At 32.4% G+C, this 14,748-nt stretch overlaps 1 protein-coding gene across 1 annotated transcript; it reads left to right on the top strand.

Moving 5' to 3' along the window:
- The first annotated feature begins 98 nt into the window (after nucleotides 1-98).
- Nucleotides 99-13,412, top strand: hpo (serine/threonine-protein kinase hippo). Its single transcript, XM_089241089.1, has 11 exons — nucleotides 99-343; nucleotides 5,639-5,719; nucleotides 6,416-6,596; nucleotides 8,074-8,136; nucleotides 8,562-8,726; nucleotides 9,054-9,221; nucleotides 9,848-9,985; nucleotides 10,181-10,297; nucleotides 10,651-10,873; nucleotides 11,170-11,516; nucleotides 12,360-13,412. The coding sequence occupies exons 1-11, from the start codon at nucleotides 330-332 to the stop codon at nucleotides 12,516-12,518; spliced, it is 1,656 nt and encodes a 551-aa protein (XP_089097215.1). The 5' UTR covers nucleotides 99-329; the 3' UTR covers nucleotides 12,519-13,412.
- Nucleotides 13,413-14,748: the final 1,336 nt, after the last annotated feature.

Below are 14,748 nucleotides of genomic sequence, written 5' to 3'. Positions count from 1 at the left end.
AATATCTTTTCCCCCTACTTCTTGTGATTCAAATTTTGAAAGAAGAAAAAAAAAAAGGAATCACAGAGGAAGTTATTTCGGAAAAAACCATCCACCGCGTATCTCATCCGAAAGTTCCTGTGTGACCGATATTGTTTATGTTTGTTAGATTTTAATGTTGAATTTTTTTATACGCGACAAAGAGTTTGATTTTATTTGAAACTGTAGCTGATTTTAAATGTGGGAAATGATGGATGTATAGAGCGTCATTAGCCCTTATAATGAGGCTTTAAATGAAACTTATTTAAAACTTGAAAAATTATGTTTTTTTTATCACGGAAACCCGGATAATGTCGTCTAAGAGGTAGTAATAGCAGCAGCGATAACATGAAATAGTCGTAACCTTTACTGCTTCCTGTTTGTTTGATATGATTGTGAATGTTTTCTTCCTCAGCGAGGCCGTTGCTCGACCGCGATAATTTAACATTTCATTTATAATGTTGTTTTCCCCTCACTTAATTTGTATAGCTTTGCTTTCCGGTTGCACATGTGTAATTTTTAATGATACGGGTTCGAGTCCCGGTGCGAGATTTCCCTCCGTATGAAATGACTGGATGATGACTACCCGGTATCAATCGTTAGCATGAATTGAGTGTTTATAGTTACCTAAAATATTTCGCTATTGATCGACTGCAGGGCGATTGTAACTAGATGTCTCCGTGCACTCGATTATTTTAATTGTCGATGAAATTTTCTATACTTCTACGAAAAAAATATCAAGAATCGTAGATCCAAATTAAAATCCACGCATAATTTCAAGTGGGTTGCTATTAGTCTAATGTTTGACAGGACGAAAAGTTTTGTACACTGACACAAAATATAGTGATACCTCGGCTGACAAAGACAATTTGCTGTGGAATCACATTTGTTAGCCGAAATAAGATTTCCCATATATTTCTATGAGAGATCATAGTTTTTTTTTTTCCAGGCGCTGCCCAAAATTCAAATGTAAGTTTTTAAAACACGAAGGAGCGTTATAAAAAAAAATAAAAACTGACTGAAGGCTAAAATGCACAGCTTTGAAAAAAAATCAGCTTTAGTAGATAAAGCTGTCTATTGGCACAACCCAGTCGAGTTTGTAAGTATCTTTAACCATTTGTGATTTGGTCAGATCATTTATGAGTCTGATACATGCAGATGGAAAATATAAGTTCCTAGAATGTCCAGACTATTCAGTTTGATGCTAAAAGTCTTGCACTGAAATAATACAGGCTCTAAAAACGCAGGCTCTCCCTATTTTTTAATAAATTTTCAATTTAGTTGAATCAATCAGTTGAATCTTTCATTAAATGGTTCAAAAACTCAGAAAGAAAAGTGGAGATACCCAACAGTTATGTCACTCCCCGCTATCCATACAAAGTTTTTCAAGAGCTGGCTGATGTGGAAATTAATTTAAGGAACAAAAAAAAATTCGACTGCTTGCCCTTGTGGGGAATCAAATCAACGTCCTCTCACTTGCCAGTTGAGCGCCACAGACTGCTAGACTACAAAGGTATATGTGTCACTCTAGGGTCCTATATGGATAGGGGAGAGTGACATAATCCTTGGATAATTCGCCATCTGGTGGTAATGTCAATATTGTCAGTAATTCTGATAATGATTGGTGTTAAAGCTAGCTTACAACGCTGCTGTTTTAGTTCAGCACCTACACCCATATCAACAAAAAATGTTCATTAACCAAATCTGCATTTGTTAACCGATTCTGAAAAGTCATGATAAAAATCTTTGTTGGCTGAAAAATTCATAGGCCGAGGTATCACTGTATTTTAAATTTGTGTCTCAGGTCTATAGTTGCTTACAAATTTTTCACGTGCATATGCACACACACACAAATAGACCAATTAAATATTCACATGCAAAACTTTGTGATCTGCAGGCCTATTTTAACAGTATTTTATATTGTTGGGCAAAGCTTACCCAGTGTTTATTAAGAAATGAAAATCTCTATTGCAAGCTAGGCCGAGCACCTGTGTCTAAAACACTATCTTTCTCTACCACAATGAATGCCCCTCTGATCACTTGAAGACAATCCTAACCAATTGCCTCCATGCGTTTAATTATATTTTCATTATCTATAAAAATTTTAATAGTTGTAAAGGAAAATGTCAAGAATTACAAATCTATTGATGCATATTGTAAGTTAGTTACTTAACACATGCTCAGTGAGTGTTAATGTATGTATTCCATTTTGACTAGTTTTAGATCAGAGCTGGACAAATGTAAAAAAAATTAGGCGCCAGACATACTTAGTGACCCCCCTTTTCCTTGTTAGAAGAGACATTTCATTGTCACCACCATGCCATGCCATTGATTGTGAAATCAGAAAAATTTTTCATTCTTAGACTCTGATTTAGTAGTCACAGAATACTGAATAGAGAGTTTTTAGGTGCCAATGCCTATATTTTTAGTCGTCATGGCAACCTGGCACCTGGGATTTATCCAGCCCTGGTTTATATAGTACGTTGACATCTAACTGTATAGTAGATGTCCAACATCATGAGTACTAATGCGACCCTCTCTATTATAAGGATTTGCAATTCATCCTCACTGACCCAATGCTGGATATACTTGATATATCTATATTAGATTGATCATTGTCAAATATTGCATATATATCAAACAGGGCCCCAACTTGAACGTCAGGCTACTTCAAAAGTTCAGAGAAATGGGTGAAAAACTGTAGAGAGCAAAAATTGTTTCTGGACAATAGTCCTCAACAATCACTTTCAAAATGTTTACTTTGGTTACCATGGTTCCCTAGCAATGCATTTCAGACATGCATATACCTTTACAATGGTTTGTCACTTTAATCCTGTCAGTACATGCATAACAGTTTATGATTTTACAATGGTTTGTCACTTTAATCCTGTCAGTACATGCATAACAGTTTATGCTTTTACAATGGTTTGTCACTTTTTAAATCCTTCCAGTAATTGAAGAAAACCTGGGCAGCGCCGGGTATTATAGCTAATTGCAAAATAATGATTCTTTCCATTTAAGCTCTTGTTAAAACAGACTTATTATCAGTGATGTCAAGGCCGGAAGTATAGCCAGTATTTTGAATTGTTGGGTAGAGCTCCCCCGCATTAATTCACAAAACAAAATCTATTTAAAGCTTGAAAATAGTACCCATATGCTTATAACACTATGGCCTTGCTTACTGTATTAAACAGGCACTTATAAGTGCAGTGACATTAATACAAGAAAGGTTCACTTGAGTGATTTGCCAGTTGTAAATGACTGCCGCTATGGTGGTTGAGTGGTCATAGTGATGGACTCGCATCGTGAGGATCCAGGCTTGAACCCCACTGTTGCCATAGTGGTGATTTTCTGTGGTTCCCAACTTCGAGGCGTGAATGTGAGCCAATCAGCCCATTAAAGTCTTGCCACAAAGAGCAGCAGGTCTACAACAATACAATTGTTCAATCATTACACTTCACTCATAGTTAGTAAAATTGATGGCAGATGGCAGCACTACATAGTGATAAACTTCAAGTCAGGTACACTACACATACACACACATTCCCACATTACCAATTCGTTAGAAGTTTCACAGAGAAATATGGACGAGGTGCATCAGTAGTTGTAAATGACATTTATGAAACTAAATATATACCATGGCTTCACAAATTGAAAAAAAAAATAGGTTCCAGCATAATTTTTAGGTGCCAAGCATATTTAAAAATTATAAAGTTTCAAATTAATGTTTCTTTCAATTTTTTTAAGCTTTAGCCAAATCCTTTTGGCAGATATGCTGACATAATTTCCAAACATTTTACATATATATTTTATGTTGTTTTCTCAGACTCCCTTAGAAAAAGGGAGGGGGAATTATGCTCTAGCCTAATTTTTTAGGAGCCAAGCATAGAGTTTATTGCTGAAGAAAAACGATCCTAAATAATCCTTTTCCAGGATTTAATAATATCCCTTTCCTATGTTAAAAGATGCACTGCCGTGAAATCAGAAAAGTTATGTGTCCAATTTATCATGCTTGTGTTTTTTTCAAGCCTTGCTGAAGACCATATATTTTAGATTGCAAAATGCAAATTTTTTAGGCAGTGGCAAACAGCGACTGGTGCCTGGGATTTGTCAAGCCCAGTTATCTATCAATTAAAATGGACCAGATAGACTTAGCCTGATTCAATGGTGGCTTGAGATTTTTATGCAATGATTTGATAGCATTTTCCCCCTCTAAAATCTGACATGTTCATATGGATGCATGCTAAAATTGTAGAAAATACCAATTTTTTCCCAGCTGAGAAATAAGGTGCCTGTTTGATTCAGGGGCATATTAGGTTCATCTATATGTATAAAATTGATTTTGTGTCTGTGTATGTTCTCTATACAAATCTACAATTTTAGATCGATCGTTGCAAAATTTTACATAGGGCTATATACCAAAACGGGATATAAACCCAATACATTGCTATATACCAAATGGGACCCAACTTGAACGATAGGCTACTTTAAAAGTTTGTTAGACCTGGGCAAGTGCCAAAAATGGGCAAAAAACTGTCATGCAGCAATGGTTTCTGGGCCTCAACAATCACTTTCGGGACGTTTACTTTGGTTACCGTGGTTCCCTAGCAATGCGTTTCAGACATGCATATACCTTTACAACGTGGCTTCTTTAATGTGCTGTCAGTATTATGTATAATAGTTTATTTCTTATAATGGTTTGTCACTTTTTCAATCCTCCAAGTATTGAGGCTTTTTCAATAGATGTCAGAATAATCATCAGCATCACTTTGAGAGTCAGGCAAAGGATGATCCCCATAGAAATCAGTGTTAAAATTGCCGATTTTACTGTATAAATGCAGAAATTCAGTGGGGGGGGGGTTCCTGCCACATCAATAATTTAAAAAATTGTGCGAAATTATCGATTTTTGAAATATTGAGTTCGCTTAGAGATACGAAGCCCAGAAAATAAAATATGAAGTAATTAGCCAGAACTACTTTTGAATTGGATATCCATTCAATAACATTGATTTCCACTTTTTGTTTATATATTTTCAAGCATAAAAATTAATTTCTCCTTATTGTCTTTTAATATTCAACTGCATAAATTCATATAACTTAAGTTGTTTTAAAGTTAAATATGGGCCCATAAAGTACATCGAAGAAATTCCACAGTTTTAACTGAGCATTTTTTGAAGCAGATAGATAAGTTGAAGTTCAAGGGGGAGGGCAAATCGAAATACCTAGTGCTGCTTAAAAAATAGAAAATAAAATTAATTTCTACGTTTCTTTTAATCTAGATTTGTTTCTTACATGAGTCCCGCAGGAAGTCGCCATGTTGGTTAATTTAGACACGGTTTGTCTGTCCCTCAAAGAAGAACGAGATATCATGTGATCCAAAAAGCCTCATCGGAGAAAACCCGGGCAACCTCGGGTATTATAACTAATAATAAATAAATACAGTTCATGTCAGGATTTTTTGCAATAGAAATTGAATAACTCAAGAATTGTACGTTTCCATTTACCATAATTAAGTCAGTAAATGCATGTGCAATAGGCCTATTATTCCAAATTTTATTCGGTAATACATGTCTATGTACATCTATATTTATTTCATATTTATTCTTGTTTATGATGGTAGCGAACTGAAGAAGTTGAGTGAAGAAAGCTTGACAAGGCAGCCTGAAGAAGTTTTTGACATCATTTGCAAACTCGGTGAAGGGTAAGCTTCAGTTTGAATTATGTTTTTTAGCTTTTTTTTATGTTTAATAACTATATAGTAATAATAAAAAGAGAAATATATATATATATATTTTTTTAAATGAAAACAAAATATTTTATAATCGAGCTAAAAAAATTGAAAAAAAAATGTTAAGCAACAGCCAAATTTCTTACATGTCAAGCACATTTTTGTACTACCAAGAAAAACAGTCCAAAATAATACACTATATATACATAACTTATTTAATTAAATTGATTTTTAGGTCCTTTTTTACATATGCTCATAATATGACATAAATTAACAAACATTTGTGGTGATGCCCTCAGAAAGGGGCGTGTGCAAGATCGACCTTTAGAGGTGGCACAAAAGTTTTCTTCCTAAAAATTGTGAATTACCACCCTTCAAAAAAGCACTTAAATTAACAGAAATTGGTTAATATGGTATATAAGGATATTTTCTTTTAATTTTTTAACCAAAATATTAATTTTTTTTCCTAATTTTTGGATGGCTTGGGAGGGGCATGCCCCCCCCCCCCCCCCCAATGTACGTTTCTGCCCTCAGATTACAATTCAGTAATTACACGTATGAGCTGCTTAATTATTTTCAAGTGAGTAAATATATAATATAAATATATGTATGCATACAAGTAGAAAAAGAGAAATGTGTAAGTAATTTTATTCATATCTACCTTTGTAGGAGTTATGGAAGCGTTTACAAAGCCTTGCACAAAGAATCTGGTCAAGTTTTGGCTATCAAACAGGTCCCTGTCGATACTGATCTACAAGAAATTATCAAAGAAATATCCATCATGCAGCAGTGTGATAGTCCATATGTTGTTAAATATTATGGCAGTTATTTTAAGGGTACTGATTTGTGGGTAAGTGGTACATTATGCAATCCATTAATATTAGATATCTCTTTATTCTCATGAAATTGTTTGGTGATGATGACTGAATTGCTTGTACTTTTTATTTATTTTATTTTTTTTTCAAGATTTCTTAACTTCGTTCTTTTTCTGTGATCACTGTAACAATTCAATTGCTAATTGTTACATTGTTACAGTATTATGCAATCCAAACACTACAGTGAATCATTACTTTATTCCTGCACATAATCAGGCAGGCCAAAAATATTTATGGACACCAGTTTTCATATTTAGAATAGTTGATTTACGGCGTGTCAGGTTAAAAAAAGGTTTGAAATTGCAGAATGTTTCATTGAATGTGGAATATTCTCTCGCAATTTTTTTTTTGCAAATGTTTTCCAAGAAACTCCTTCATAATGAAGTTGTACTAAGAGGCTCCAAAAAGAAACATTGAATTTTAAATTATGAATTGAAAAGGATTATTAAACAGATTTTAATAAAATTAAAAAAGAATATAAAATTACTTGAGACTGAAGAGAATCAAGTTTTGAAAAAATGATATACATTGGAAAAAAATGTAAGTAAATCCAAAATATGGAGAGAACAGCAGCTAGTCACATTTTGGAACTACATCAAATTCCTTCGTCAATGGCCAAGAAAAATAAAAAAGCTCGCAAAAAAGGCAAACACTCCATATAGTGAGTTACTTGCTGTTCAATACAAAAACTGTCTAGCTTTTGTTCTCTTCACAATGCTGTCTAGCTCCCCTCATCCAGGGCAATGGCTAAAATTGACAATGGTCGATAGAGCCTGATCAGTGCACGGTATGAAATGTTCTCTACACATTATTTTGGGTTTACATACGTTGTTTCCCTGTGTATATTATCTCACCCAAAGGGTAATTTATTTCTGAAAAAATGGTTTGATTTTTTCTGGCACGCCATGAAATGCAGGGGTTTCTTCAGGCATTTGACCAGCTTCGCCATTATCCAGCGTACTACAAAATTCAAGAGAATATATGGTACATATTCTTCTAAAGTAGGGAAATCCTGTTTGATTCTGTATTACCAAAAGATATTATTACATGTATGATACTGATGTTCTTAAGAATTGGATAGATCTATTTTGATGTACATTTTTTTTTTTTTCAAATCTTGCACGCTCTTAACTTATTTCTTGTACAGAAACATGACACACGCAATCAAAAAAAACCGAAAATTATTACAATTTCCATATCTCATACACTTACCATTTTCACCTTCAATTTTGGAGATGGCATCACTTCAAACATAATACTTGCACCTCAAATACTCAGTGATCTACATATAGGCTTGCATGCAAAAGTTTCTTCTGTTCACTTTATAAATTTTTCTTGCATTGATAAAATTTTATTGCTTATCTCTATATTTTTCTGAATTTTCTGTTTAATGTTTTATTGTCATTGTAAAAATATTTAAGTAAAACTTTAATTATTTCTATTTTTTCTTAGATTGTTATGGAATATTGCGGTGGGGGGTCTGTATCTGACATAATGAGATTAAGGAAAAAGACGGTATGTTGTTTTTTAGTTGTTTCTTTTCCTTCTATATTATCAATGTTTTATCCAAAATATAATATCTAAAGAGATAGCAGTAAAATAATCAAAAATATGTATGTTTATCAACCAGAAACGTTTAAGTAAATAATGAAAGATATTTTTGTTTTTTTTAAATACCATTATTTAAGAGTTTCAACTTTCTAAATTTGGTTCGATGAAAATAGCAATGCTTTTTATGACTTCAATTATTTTAGTTTTCTTACTTCAGTGTGAAGTCGCAAAATAGCTCATCATGCAAAGAACATTAGTTTACAAAATTTGAGGTTTTAAAAAATTTTCTACCACATTTTAAAAAATGAGGTTGATGTTCTAGCATATCGTTTCTCTCTGTCTGGTAATGGCTCCCATCATTAAATATGCAACCATTTGTAAATTTGTAGTTGATGGAAGATGAAATTGCTACTATTCTCTGCGATACTCTTCGGGGCCTTGAATATCTTCATTACAGACGAAAAATACACAGGGACATAAAAGCAGGAAATATTTTGCTCAACACAGAGGGTCATGCTAAACTAGCTGATTTTGGTGTTGCTGGACAATTGACTGTGAGTAAACCATAGATTTTTTTTTTTCATTTCATTAAATGCTTGTCTTAAATTTAATTATGTGATGTTTGATTATTTGTATTATGCATAATTTATTGTTTTTTCACCCTTAAAAATTGTATTGTTTCATTGCTCTTAATTCAATTTTTTTAATTAAAAAATTAGCTTGCCAAGCAATTTTTTTTTTCTTAAAAAAAAAATTCATGAATATTTTACGTAAGTTTACTGGATGATCATTTCATCTCCTAGTTTCTTTGAAGGGCTCTACAACTCATTTAAAAAGCTTATGTGTTGACATTTCTTTTCTTATGAATCAAACAATTTTAGGATACAATGGCAAAACGAAACACTGTGATAGGAACTCCGTTTTGGATGGCTCCAGAGGTCATTCAAGAGATAGGATATGACTGTGTAGCCGATATTTGGAGCCTTGGGATCACAGCATTGGAAATGGCTGAAGGAAAACCACCATATGGCGATATTCATCCAATGAGAGTTAGTTGATACAGCTTAATCATGCATTCTTTTTTCAATCATTCATTTTGCAGCAAACATGCTAATTCTTTTGTCATATTTGAATGGTTTGATTATGGGTGTAATATTAGAAAAGAAACCACTTTGATACAAAAAAAAAAACAAATTTTCATGTTTAAAATTACATACATAAAATGTCTTAATTTTTTGTAATTTAGGTTACATTTTTTTGTTTCCTGTCAAAGAAACAGATATAGAAAGATTTTTCTTGATGTTTTTGATGAAATTTTTTTCTCTAAATGCACAATGAAACCTTGATACAACTACACTCGATACAACAATAAATCCCTCTACAACAATATTTTTTTCAAGTCTTGTTTGGAAATTGCTATAGTGTAATCTTAAATAACAGACTTTCAATACAACAATAATCCCTCTACGACGATTAATAAAGTGATTATTGCAGCTTTTGCACTATATAGAATTAATTACCCGGTAACTAATAGAGCAGTAAAAACATCTCATTTTATGATTCTACAAGAAACTTAAAAATCATGAATCTTTTATTTTGCTTTTTCAACCCCGTGAATTTTTTTCTCGCTCTTTTTGTTATGTAATCACCTTGATTTTCTAAATTTAAATTGCAGGCAATATTCATGATTCCAACCAAGCCTCCGCCGTCCTTTCGTGATCCTGATAGGTGGTCACCAGAATTTATCGATTTTGTATCCAGGTGCCTAGTAAAAAACCCTGAAGAAAGGTCTACGGCTTCAGAACTACTACAAGTAATGGTGTTTATGTTCTGTCCCTCTCTCCCCCCGTACATATTACTATTATAGTTAATTTAATTTATATTTATTATTTAAAAAAATTTCTTCTGAGTAGAATGTTAGTTTTTATGGTTGGTATCAAAATTATTCATGCAATATGTTTATGAATGAGAAAAGAAATCTCTTTCCTTTTTATTTATTTTTGAACAGCATGAATATATCAGAAATGCCAAGCCAGTGACAATCCTACAACAAATGATAGCTGAAGCCAAGGAAATACAAGAAAATGAATTATATAGGAGAGAAAGAACTAATAATGCTGAATCTGTATGTTAATTTCAACTATTTTTTCATAGAAGGTTTGCAAAATGATCTATAGTTGATCAAAATGATCTGATAGAAGTTTGCATATTATATTACTAAAAGGGCTATTTGCTTTTAAAATCAAATTATAATTAAAAATTCCTAACAAAGCCATCAGAAGGGAAATGCCTTTATAGTAAATATTGGTAAACAATATAAAGTTCTTCTTGTGGTGATAATACATGTATTTAAAAAAAAATATTAAAAACTCCTAGCGTTAGGGGAAAAAATATTATGCAAGTAATTGATAATGTATTTATGGAAATTTATATTCTTGATTATTATATATATATATATATATACAAATTCTATTGAAGGATGATGATGAGGTAGATTCTAGAACCATGGTGGATTTCATGACCAACTCAGGTACATTGGTTCCTAGCAGTAATGAAGAGTCTGAAGAGCTGAATACCATGATTGCACATAGTGACACTGGGACACTTGTTGCAAATAGTGATGTAGAATCTGACCTTGGCACATTAGTGATAAATAGTGATGGAGAGGAGGAAGATGATGATGATGATTCAACTATGAAAAGTAAACATTTCTGTTTGCCATATGGTTTAAAAAAAAGTCAACCATGTAACTTGATTCCCCCTCCCTAAGTTTTCAAACTGAATTTAGGTCATTTTGCTTTCATATTTTTACCATGTATGTATAGAGAATTTTTTTTATCACAATAGTGAAACATTATGTGCAAGGTAATTGTTTTTATATTCAAGATATTGTGAAAAAAGATAATATATAACAAAAGATCATGTGTGAATGATGGGAGAGGTATTCTCGTGACTTCTTTTTCGTTTACAAAATATTTATTTATTATTTTTCTGTAGGGCATGATACAGCCCCAGGAGAGAAAAAAGAAAACTACCGTCCTTATTTTTTGGACCATTTTGACAAAAAAGAAAAAGAGCAACAAAACAGGAATGAACAGCAGCAACAACTCGTCAACAACGTCCAAAAACCGGCTCCACACACTGGCACGCCTCATCCAAATCATTTCCCACAAAATACAGGGGAAAGTGATTCACAAATTAAAACTCCTATGATCTCCGACCACAAGAAGTTTTCCAATCATTTACAACGTCAGCTCAATCAAATAAGTAGTATTGGACCGTCAGTTGCGCTAAATGAACCAATGAAGTTTCAACGTTCATTTGCAGATTGTGATTTTGAGTTTGTGAGTATTTTTCATTTATTGGACAATTTCAGTAATTATGATTTTCATGTTATTACCCAAACAGACTATTTTTTTTTAATTCATGAGATTTTTTTTTCTTTCCCCAAACTTTGAAATTAAAAACTTTTTGCTATTACAAATTTAAATATTGATGCAAGTGAATAAAGTAATAGACATATCAGTGCAAGGGAATAAATAAGTATTAAGTACAGTAGGCTGAATAATCTAGCCATTCTTTAGTTTGGCCCATCCAGTAATCCAGCATTTTATAGACAGGTTTTCTTCAAGGTTCCTCCCAGTTGAAGAAGGAAACATGACACTGCATGTCTTGCAGAAGTTTAATTGAATGGGTTTTTTTCAATTAACTTCCAGTAATCCGGTACACCCTGATTTGATATTTGCCAGATTAGCAAGTGTCTACTCTGCTTGATGCTTCAGACAATGGCTAAACATTAATTTTTTGTGTACATGAGAGTTCAATATAAATTTCTTATGGAAATCTTTATTCTTAAGATTATAGAACACATTAAATCCTATATGGTTTTATTGAGTTCTCATCATTGTTATTCATTTGATGGTAACAATGATGAACCTAGGAGTAGATAAATAGGTGTGCAGTTATGCAAAATCTATTCATTACTAATTGTGGAAAAGTAATGAAATTGTACACTTTTTATTGGTCATATTGTTTTCATACAGATGTAGAAACTATAATTTTTCTTGAAATTTACAGAATCAAACTGTTATGGTTATGATCAATATAGTGCTAGTGCTTAAATTATTTTGACAAAAAGCTTAGAGGATTTTAATTTTCAAACTTAATTTGTTTTTCTTCCTGCACAGTTGAAATATCTCAGTTATGAAGAACTTAGTCAAAGAATGGCAAGTTTAGATGGTGAAATGGAGCGGGAAATCGAGCAACTGCGTCGTAGATACCAAGCCAAGCGCCAGCCTATTCTTGATGCGATGGATGCCAAGAAACAGCGCCAGCAGAACTTTTAAGTACTTCAACAACATTGCACATGTGTAACTTTTGTGGGGAAATTTTGTTTAAATCACAAACATGCCAGTCATAGGTAAATCTGCCTCCATCTAGCTCATCTGAGTGGCCATGCTGAAGCTGGCAGAAGATGTATTATGCCTTGTGATGGGAATTGTGATATATTACCATGTCAGCTTGCCCATTATATTTTGAATTTGTGTGGACATGAAGCTATATAGGAAAAATATTAGTTTTATTATAAATGATGCAATCGGATTGCTTTCATGAACAAGGGGAAAAATTGTTGGGTAAGATAGAAATCATAAAGGCTATGCAATATCTAATCAAAACATTTTTTTTTTAAAACTCAAGTCCAGAAAAATATCTGTATTCACTTTTTTCCTTGTTTGGTTTTAATTTTTTGGGATTATAGTTATATTTGTGTAAGGGTGTCCAACTTTTTGGCTTTTTTGGACCACCATGGGGAAAAAAAGCTGTTTTGGGAATCAATGTGTCCTCTAAAAAATTTTTTTTTATCAGCACAGACTCGTTATTCTGCACAGAATGACAGAAGAAACATGCTTCTGCATAGAAAATTATGAGTTTCTTCTGTGTGAGAGAAACTATGTGTGTGCTAAAGCAGTTTCAGTTGTGAATTCAGCTTAGAGAGAATATTGGAATATATTTAAAGTGCAATCAATAGCTAATGAGAAGATATATCGAAGCAGGCCATTTTATAAGAAATTCAAATTGTTGGGCCACTTTGAAGAAAGGGCATCAAATAGTGTGGCAAGAGTCATAATGATTGACAAAAAAACTATTGGTCATAATCCACAAGTGAAAATCTTTCATCTTTACTAGTGGACCGAATAGAAAGGCTGGTGGGCCAAAAACTCCAACTAGTTAACATGTTTAAAAGAAAAAAAAATCTTGTGTTAAAGGCGAATTTACCTTTTGAATATTTGGAAATAAATCAATCTCTTTTCCATGTGCTCTAGAGTTAAGAAATATTTATTTATGTCAATTTGAAATGGCTTGTTGGGCTTCATTAATTGCTGTCCCAGGCCACATTTAGCCCATGAGTATACCTATAGTTCAGACAATGGTGTTGGAGGAAAAAGCATAGGTGAGAGGAAAAATAGTATTAGTATTTCATGTAAAGAGAAATATAGAGTCTGCTTATAGTGAGAGTATAATGATTATAATTATAAATACTGTTTAATGCAGTGTGATTATATTTGTATAAATGTATTTAAAAATATTATAGGTCACAATGCATGTGTCTTAATTGAAATTGATTCATATGTAGGAAATGTAAATCGAGATCTCTGATCGTACAATGAAAACTTTTGAAGTGAAGCTCAGTTAACATTAGTAATTTTTATAAACAAATAATCTTACATACTTCTTATATATGGATAATAGTCATAGAAGTAATTTTTCCAAAGCTTTGAATATGATTTGCCAGGATCACTTGGTATCTGAACAGTTTTAAACAGTTAATCGATTGGCACAATTATCATATCTTTTGAACATATCAAGAACATGTCTTATGCAGGTGTGGTTTTGTTGATATTATGAGCGGTATATAGCCATCCGTAGTTCTGATTAAGCAATGCTATTTTTATCCTGCTCTAATGATTTATAGCAGATGCTCTGCCAGTTCATATCTGGGTTACATTGATAATAGCTGGTTTGTTACTTATTCCATTAGTTTAAATATTCTTAAGTTCAGTATTCTGATCTTGTTATGAATAAAAAAAAAGCCTGGATTATTTCATTATAAAAACATCTCTTATTTGAGTTTAAAAGGATTACCAGTATCATTTTTTTTTATTTTCATGTTCGTGCTTATGAATTAAATGTTAGAGGAAGATGAATAATTTATCTACCTTAAAAAAAGATCAAAATTTAAGTTTGGTGTCTACTTAATATATGTAATTTTTTGCAATATATTCAAGTCGAACAATATAAATTTAAGAAACACATATTCAATTTACCAAACCTTTAATTTCTTATAGTGAGAAAATTTTTTTGATTTCAATTTTTATATTTATTATTTTTAGATTCTAGAGATATGGCCATCTTGTTGAAAAAATTGACTTAATTATTTATTCAATAATATTGTAGATGATAGTTAAAATATTGTAGATGATGCTATGCTATTCAACTTTATTCTAAATTCATTTCAGTGCCCCCTGTATAAGTGCAATATATTTATTCCCTCTCCTCCTCTGTGTTCTTAAATCC

The sequence above is a fragment of the Pholcus phalangioides genome, unplaced genomic scaffold (genome assembly GCF_987345545.1).
Source record: "Pholcus phalangioides strain wild (caught in Gottingen) unplaced genomic scaffold, Ppha-v1.0 ptg000013l_1, whole genome shotgun sequence".
In the NCBI taxonomy this organism is placed as follows: domain Eukaryota; kingdom Metazoa; phylum Arthropoda; class Arachnida; order Araneae; family Pholcidae; genus Pholcus; species Pholcus phalangioides.
Note: the sequence above shows the minus strand (reverse complement) of the source record. Positions and strands in the feature narration are given on the sequence as shown.